This window comes from Mastigoproctus giganteus, chromosome 2 (assembly GCF_048544385.1).
Source record: "Mastigoproctus giganteus isolate SK-2022 chromosome 2, ASM4854438v1, whole genome shotgun sequence".
NCBI lineage: Eukaryota > Metazoa > Arthropoda > Arachnida > Uropygi > Thelyphonidae > Mastigoproctus > Mastigoproctus giganteus.
Window position 1 is genome coordinate 240,717,443 of NC_143576.1, and position 9,341 is coordinate 240,726,783.

General features: G+C 36.0%; 1 protein-coding gene across 1 annotated transcript in view; it reads left to right on the plus strand.

Moving 5' to 3' along the window:
* The window catches only part of LOC150090304 (protein tyrosine phosphatase domain-containing protein 1-like), a 79,693-nt gene extending 74,818 nt beyond the window's left edge, over positions 1–4,875 (plus strand). Inside the window, exon 12 of the mRNA XM_090390255.1 lies at positions 4,624–4,875. Within this exon, the coding sequence (XP_090246381.1) occupies positions 4,624–4,875 (252 nt within the window). The remainder of the gene's footprint in view (positions 1–4,623) is intronic.
* The last annotated feature ends 4,466 nt before the right edge of the window (positions 4,876–9,341 follow it).

The following is a 9,341-nucleotide window of genomic DNA, read 5'->3' on the forward strand; positions in this document are numbered from 1 at the left end:
AGTATTTGATATCATCACATTTGTAGAAATACAAGCTTTAGTGAAAACATTAAAGAGATGGTGGGTCACCTTTTTTTCCCAGTAACATTATCAATCTGTCACACAAATACCTAAATGAAATTCTTCCAACATAATATTTTTTTATGTCCTCACTGGTTGAAAGTGTTCTGTGAATTCATTCTTACTGTATTGAAGGAAGAATGAATTTGTGTCCATTCTTTAGCATTAGCATTAGCATTAGCATTAGCATTAGCATTAGTAGAGGCATTTGATGCAAGAAAGCAAGCTTATGCAGCATCAGCCAAAAAAAAAAAAAAAAAAACCCACTTCCACTTCACCCCTCTGTTCGTTCAAAATACCTGTCCAGCTGAGCCTTAAACTTATTTAGGCTATCAACTTCCACGACAAGGGATGGAAGTCTGTTCCACCCACCAACCACCCGCTGGCTAAAGGCAAATTTCCGCACATCTATCCTACATCTGTCTTTCCTCAATTTGAATTTATGCCCTCTCAGGTGATTTTTCTGAGCTAGAGGAAGAATCCCATCAGCATTGAGCATGCTCAAACCATTCAAGGCTTTGTACACCTCTATCAGATCACCCCGCTGGTACCTAGTTTCCAGACACTGTAATTTGCAAAACTTAAGCCTTTCTTCGTAAGAGAACCCCTTTGTCCCATTCACCAATCTAGTTGCCCTTCTCTGTACTCGTTCCAGCAGCTCTACATCCTTCCTGAAATGAGGCCTCCAGGCCTGTATACAGTACTCTAGGTGTGGCCTGACCATTGCCTTATAGAAGGGAATAATCACCTCCTTATCCCTGCTAGAAAAATTCCTATATATCATTGACAATACACCATGAGCTACTCTTGCAGCTCGTCTGCACTGCTCAGAGAACTTCATATCTGCCTGCACCACCACCCCCAGGTCCCTTTCATTCTCTACCACTGTCAGTGTAGTACCACAGAGTTGATACGTTGCTCTGGGGTTGCTGTTTCCCATATGTAGTACTTTACATTTGTCAATGTTAAACTTCATTTGCCACCTCGAAGCCCATCTGCTCAACCTTTCCAAATCCTGTTGCAGCAGCATAGTGTCAGTAGTGTCCTTGACAACCCTGCCAACCTTCGTATCGTCTGCAAACTTGGACATTAAGCCTGATATACCATCATCAATATCATTTATAAATACAGAAAACAATAAAGGCCCCAATACTGAACCCTGAGGGACTCCACTAATAACATTAGTCCACGATGAGCAGTGTCCATTGATTACCACTCTCTGTCTTCTCCCCCTCAACCACCCCTTTATCCATAGCAGCAACTTGCCTCCAATGCCACACTGCTCCAATTTGTGCAGCAGTCTTCCATGTGCAACAGTATCAAAAGCCTTTCTAAGATCCAAGTATATAATATCAAAGTTATTCCCTGCATCCAGTTCTTTTGTGACTGCATCATAGTATCCAATCAAATTGGTCAGGCAAGACTTCCCCTTAACAAAACCATGCTGTGTCCTAGCTATAACTGAAGTCTTGTCTAGATGATCCTGCAGTGCTTCTTTCACCAGTGCCTCCATTAATTTTCCGGGAACAGAAGTTAAACTCACAGGTCTATAATTACTTGTGTCAGCCTTTGATCCCCCTTTGTGAATTGGGGTCACATTTGCACATCTCCAGTCAATGGGTACCTCCCCTGAGTCCAAGGAAGCTCTCATAATTATGGCTAAGGGTTTGCTTACCTCCTTTGCTGCCTCCTTTAATATAACTGGATAGATCCCATCCACCCCAGGTGCCTTTCTTGTGTTTATCTTCAACATTTTCTCCTCCACTTTGCTCTCAGTTATTACAAGATTCTCTAGCTTACTGCTAGAGTTGAATACACCTCTGGCATTCCCCTCGCTGAATAACTCCTCATGTGTGAATGTCGATGCAAAATATTCATTTAGTTTGTTAGCTACCCGAGCAGGGTCATCAACAGTTGACCCATCGATCTCAAGTGGACCAATCTGATTCATCCCCTTCCTTCTAGAGTTTACATAAGTAAAGAACTCTTTGCTGTTTTTCTTCGCATCCCTTGCCAAGGATCTCTCGTAATCTGCCTTCGCCTGCCTAACCTCCTTTGTAACTTGGTTACAGATCAACTTGTATCTATCATAGGCTTCCATGTCACCCATTAATTTATATGTATCCCATGCATTTTTCTTCTCTGCCACATGTCTCATTAGTTCATCTGACAACCATTTAGGCCTAAACCTTGAACAATATTTCTTAGTTGGTATGTAAAGCCTAGTAGCTTCCACAATAAGTTCTTTGAATGCTTCCCATTTTGAATTTGCTGTTGGCAATATCATCAGTTGATCCCACTGTATAGAATTTAAATACTGTCTCAGTCCATTGTAGTCGCCTTTACGAAAGCAATACCCCTTCCCTTTACCCCTAATGGTAGTTACCTCTTTGAGTAACTCCCACTTCAGCACACTGTGATCACTGCCACCAAGTGGTTCATTTATCTGCAGATTCTTAATGCATGAAGAATCACTACTGATAATCAAATCAAGAGTATTACTCCCTCTAGTTGCCTCCCGAACATGCTGATGTAGAAAACAATCATCCAATAAATCCACAAAAGCCTTGCTACTGTGTGAGTGACCAGCCCCCAAATTCCAGTCAATATCTGGGAAATTAAAATCCCCCATTATAAGACTCTCTGATTTACTGGCCCACTCTATTTCTCCGAACAGTTTCTTATTATACTCATCAGAGTCATTAGGCCTATAGCACACTCCTACTCTCAATTTTGATCTCCCAATGCTTATGTCACACCAAACTGACTCGACACTGCACTGTCCAGCGATGTCGACTGGCTTCACTTCCTTGGATTTTATGTGTTTTTTAACTAATAGCATAACCCCTCCTCCCTTCCTATCCTGTCTATCCTTTCTGTAGACATTGTACTCCCCAAATTCCAGTTCTGCATTTCTTATATCTGTGTGACACCACGTCTCTGAAATCCCCACAATATCTGCCTTTGATGTTTTGAGCAATACCTCAAATTCATCAAATTTATTTACTAAACTCCTAGCATTGGTGTACACACAAGTATACATGCACCTGTTCTTTTTCTTAGCTACCCTAACACAACCCATGTGTTTACTTGTACCCCAATGATTCCCAGCAGTCTCTGAAATATCCTGCATCTTATTTTCCAGGCTGCGGCTCATTCCAATAGAAGCAGTGCAAGAATCACTTTCACCTCTGCCAGTGGCTACTGTTAATCTATTAGTCCTTGTATCCCCCCAATCTAGCAGTTTTCCGACCCACCTAACATTGCCTCGATAGCATCAGCAATCTTCCTTCAGTACAATTATCAGCTCAGCTATAGAAGAGGGGTTTATTGTCTGCACACTGATTTGGCATTCCTGGCTTGAACTCTGGGCTGACCAGATGAGTTATTGCACTTTATTTCCTCAAACACTGCTTATTCTATGGAATGGTGCATTATTATGCTAGAATATGGAGGACCTATTTCCATAAAACTATCATAGTGTGGGTGCTTTTGGAATTTTTCTTGACATCCACATATGGCTTGGCAATTTTTCCCACTTTGACCAATGGTCCAATTCCAAACCACGTGAGAAGTAGCCACACCATAACTCCTTTGAATTTCACTGTGGGCCATATGGAATGTGGTATATGAAGTTCCCTACATATTCTCCACTGCACTGTTATCTGATTTGAAGTACACAGTGACACTCATCACTAAGTAGGACCTCTTTCTACTGTTCTGTGGACAACAGGCTAGGTGCTACTCCAAATGGTATCTGGTTTCATTGTGGGGTTTGTTAGCAGTAAGAGTGATTTGAGGTCTACTGTATGTGTAACTAGAATCTCGGTATTTGGGATTAGATAGTTTGCATTCAAATATCACTACTGTGTTTTGCAAATATTAAGCAGTGGCAAAACTACCATACCACCAGGTCCACCACCACAAAGGGCCAGGAGGCCCAATAACTGATTTGGTGTAGTTGTTAAAGATCACAGGGATCCACCCCAAAATTTATAGTTTTACAACTTGAGTTTGCCCATTTTGCATGGTGAAAATTCAGAGTTTATAGCTGAAAAATTTTATGTAAACAATGCCTGAGATTGCCAACCTTCCCTTTTGTTTAAAAAATGCTCATAAAAGTTCTCCAATATGGTATGTAAAGAACAGCAGTTATAATTAGTGTTGGTCACAAAAACTTATGAAGAAGAGGTTGCTTTGTACAGTGTTTATAATATATCTTTGCTGAAAAGATATTAAGTGGTGTATTTTAAAATTTGTTGAGCTAAGTAACATTACCAAAAATATTTTATTGCATGAAAATACCTATTCTTCCTTCATTCCTAACGTTATGAGAATAATTTACATCTTCTCTGAAGTTTTGCACACGATAAAATATTTAAATGAAATAATTATAAGTATATCCTACTAAAAGCATTAGGATATTAGTTGGAGATTTTAATACTTATAGGTTTCCACATAAATTCTTGCATTTTTAAAATATATATATATATTTTTTTGTGTTTGAACATCTAGGCTTTATTGTTTCTACACTCTTTCTATTTTAAACCCTTTTTTTCTTAGGGGACCAGATATACAACAGAATATCTTGTTCGATTCTTAGCAGAACTACACCCTAAATCTCCAAAGCTTCGAGAAGACCTATTTCGTCGACTTGTAGCATCACTCACTCATCAGTGTCTTGGTATTAAGGGAACTTTACGACCACTCGGTGTCCAGTGGACAAAAATGCGTCAGGGCACCACAAAACAAGTAATGCTGTTCATTGAAAAACTATTTGATTTGGTTACTGGTGAACCTGCAAAAACATTTTGATTCTGCAATGAAAGTGAACATGTGACCATCCAGGAGTCTTAATTTCCATAAAAATTCTGTTCAGCTTGGATGCATTTTAAAAGACTGAAATTCCAGTTCTGTAAATCATTCTTGTTATTAGTTTTTCCAGTTTAAAAAAAATGGCAAATCTTCCTAAGAAAGACCACTCATTCTATGTGCCTACACTTCAAGAACATCACATTGTATTAAGTGTAGTCTTGTAGCCTTCCAGATTTTAAACTTGTATAAAAATTGTATAGTCTGTATTGCAAAATTTTTTATACAAATCATCCTTGTTATTGTTTACTATATGTAAGTGACCAAAATAATAGTAACTAGTACAACCTAAATTCATTAAAATTTGCTGAAGATAACAAAAATATCCCCCCCACTTGTTTTTGAAGCAGTTACATGGAATATTTCACATATACTTAAAAAAATCAGAAATACAATAAACAGCACTTTGAGATAAAAAAAAAAAAAATTTTTTTAAGCATTTTATTAACCTGCTTATAAAAATATATTCTTCCCACTCTTGATGTTCCTTTATCACAAACTAATACTTATCTTCACAAAAGATCAGTTTATTATAAATTGATCTGTTGTGAAGATAAGCACTCAATGCTGTCAGGATAACAAAGAGAAGATAAATATTGCTATAAAATTTTGATGCATTAAACCCTTGGAAGTTAAAAGCAGAACAAGCATACCTAAAACGATATTTTTAAAAAATATATACCATTCTGTTTACTTTAAGCATTTCTACAAAAATTACTCTTTCTGCATTAAAATAAGTTCTTGAAATAAGATTTAATAACATTGACAAAACAAATGACACAAAAACTCACACATATTTCTGCTGGAGCTTATCACCAGCCACCTTCAGTGAAAGAGGGCGCCTCCATAGCCAGGTGGGCAGGAGCAGCAGTGCGTAGCACACACTTCTTGATCAGACTGAGGTTCGAGCCCGTGACCACCAAATATGGAGGATGCAGAAAGGTCAGGTAATGACCACCGCATATCCCCGGAGCTGTTGTTATTATTTGGTTCCTAGGAGCAGTAGCAACTAAGGCCATATTGCTCCGGGATATGCGGTGGTCCTTCTCTGACCTTTCTGCATCCTCCGTATTTGGTGGTGACGGGCTCGAACCCCGGTCTAATCAAGAAGCGTGTGCTACGCACTGTTGCTCCTTCTCACCTGGCTACGGAGGCGCCTCCCCCCTGGAGCAATATTGCCTTAGTTGCTAATGCTTCTAAAAACCAAATAACAAACAACAGTGAATGAGAACATTAGAATGAAGCATAAAGCAAAAATACTCTCTCTCTCCAAAAAATACTGTCTTTGCACAAGTTGTCCTGATGGATCCTTTGGAAGGATAGTCTCTTCTATATTTTTTCTTTAAGCTTTGTTCCCATGTTCTCTTTCACTATCTCCCTCAGATGGCAACAGTAGGATCCAGCAGAAATCTATATAAATATTTTTAAATATCATTAAACTAATTTCTATGCAGAGAGAGAGAGAGAGAGAGACAGAGATTGTGTGTAATTTCTGTCAAGCTGTTGTGAAGCTGCATGATAGGATCATACATCAAAAATTCTATTAAAAAATCCTAAAATAGAAAAGTTGTATATTTTTGAATAAGCATAAGAATAATTTATTTTTGTTCAAAAGTTTTCTCTAATCTAAAAATGTGATGGGAGAAAAATGACTGAATCCAGTGGTGGCTCGTGACTCTGATGTATGGGGTGCTGTTTCTTAAATTTCCATTAAATTTCCTTGGTTATGACATGTAAACATACCCTTCATGGTCAACAATCAAATCAGCACTGCTCGCTCCACAATTCGTTTAACTTGTTTTGTTACCTCTAAAAAAATGCATATTGGTAAGTTGCCAATAGCAACCCACGACCAGGCATTGACTCAACCAATGGGAGCAAAATGTGGAACTGTCTAGCGCGCAGTTCCGCCCGTGGTTAAATTTCAAAGTTGAAAATAATTTCATGTTTTTATTTATTAATTTAATACCCGGGCTTTGTTTAATACTTGTATTAAATAAAGCAATTATTATTTTTATTTTATTTTATTTATTATTATTTTTTTGATAACTGGTTATGGAGGATGAGTATACTATATGTGGGACCTATTAATAAAAAATATTCATTGCATTGTATTGTTCTTCACAAAATTTCATATAACTCTGTTGACTGTATATTTAGATTTAAAAAGCTGGGGGTGCTGCAGTTCTGCAGTGTCTACCAACAAGCCGCCTCTGATCGAATGTTAATTGCATCTCAGAAAAAAGGTTTCAAAAAACGCAAGTATTTTAAATTCTGTGTTAACTCTGGAAACTAGCTGATAAAAAAAAAAATTTCCACATCAGGGTTATTTATGACATGTGCCTACCTAGCTAATTTTTAGCATAATTTTTTAACATAAATAAATTTTAAATTGCTGTTCATGTGAAAAATAAAAATGAAATGAAAATTATGCAAATGGATGTTAGACATACATGATGTTTGTAATAACTAAATAATACACTACAAGACAATTTGTGTATGCGAGACCCGCTAATATCCATAAAATCAGACATTTGTCCAATTTTATGGATATTAGCGGGTCTCGCGTACACAAGTTGTCTTGTCCAACATGTCATAGTATCAAGTTTTCAAGACAATACAATTTCCATAATGTTTTATATGATGTCAGAGGTGATTTAATGATACAATAATGCAAATTCTTACTGTGCTTATGATCTGAGTGCCATCTAGAAGCAAGCAGCCTATGAAAAACATTAATGGTGTTTATCAACATTTTTTCTGCTTTTGTTTTCAACAGTAACATTTAACTTTAAAAATATTGAAATATCATTGGTGGAAACCCTATTTGTATCTTGAACGCACAAAATAGTTGTAATATGTTAAGTAAAATTGATTAATTTGATTATTGTACAAAAAAATTCAAAGATTGAATTTTAGTTTCTGTATCTATTTTTTTTAGCATAATTTTTTAACATAACTAAATTTTAAATTGATGTTCATGTGAAAAATAAAAATGAAATGAAAATTATGCAAATGAATGTTGGACATACATGTTTGTAATAACTAAATAATACACTACTATTCATAAAATGTTAAATTCATTGGCAGTTACTAGTATTTTGGTCACCAGTGGATTGTCTTACTTGGTTTTTGGAATGAGCAAGAAACCTTTTCTGCCTAAAACTGTATATAAACCAATAGCTGCAATAATACATCTAAAGGCTCATTCATTAGCTGCATTATTGTTCATTATTAAGCTTTTTTTAGAAGAAAAAAACTTAGTACTTTCATGGTATTCTTGTACATTGTAATGTATATAAACTGTTCCATTTCCAATGACAAATAAAAATATAATTGAAGTTGTCATTTTTAGTTTCACAGTAGTACCTTTGAAATGTTTTTTGTCATTAATTAAATTTATTAGATTGATCTTATTGCAAAAAAAAAAAGTTAGGCTTTAACATTATCTGATATATTAGTTAATAAGGAAATAATTATATTAATACATTAATTAATTATATATCTGAAGGCTCATTTTTTAACTCCTCACAACCTGCATGATGGGAAAAAAGACTAATTATATTAATAATTAATTAAGGAAATAACTTCAGTTTGCATGCAGATGTGAATGTCACTAGAAATTTTCTGGGGAAAATAAAGGAGAACTATGGAGGGTGTTTCAAAATAATGCACACAACTTTATTCACTTATTCCTTCAGTAGTTACATGGATGACAATAGTCATCCACAGAATTATAAATTGGTGCCAATAAATGGCAAATGAATGTAATACTTTCCTAGCTTAAGCTAATTTATTGTTTCTGTGTGATTCAGGGTCAGCTGGTGGTTAGTTTTCTGAGTAATTTGCACACAAATTGGCCTGGAGGACAATAGCCATCCATGTAACTAATCGCATTACAGTTCAACTTTCCATTTCACATTGCTGCATTTTGGTTCATTGTTGATTCTCACAGTTATTTTATTCTTTCCTTGTTATAATTTCAGTTTTTTTCTTAGACTTTATAGTGCACAGTCCTCATTTGCTCTTATTTTATGTGTAAGTAGATTTTGTCATGTTCACAGGCATGGCAAAATGTACTCAGAAATTATTTATGGCTGTCCAGAAACTTGAAAAACCAGTTTATAATGTCTCTGAATGGATCAATAGCAACATCTATTATGAAATTACAAAGGAACAAAAAAAAAAAAAATCCACAAACTTAAAAATGAATTTTAAACTGCAGGACAATAGTCATCCATGTGATTAAAACTGTCATGAAAGGTCACATGACTACTGAAGGGTTAACATAAGCAAAGAATTCTTTGCTACTGTTATTTTTGGAATTTTGTTAGTCAAGGACTTCTCGTAATTAGCCTTAGCTTTCCTAACCCTTAGTGGCTTGATTTCAGATTAGCTCGTACTTATTG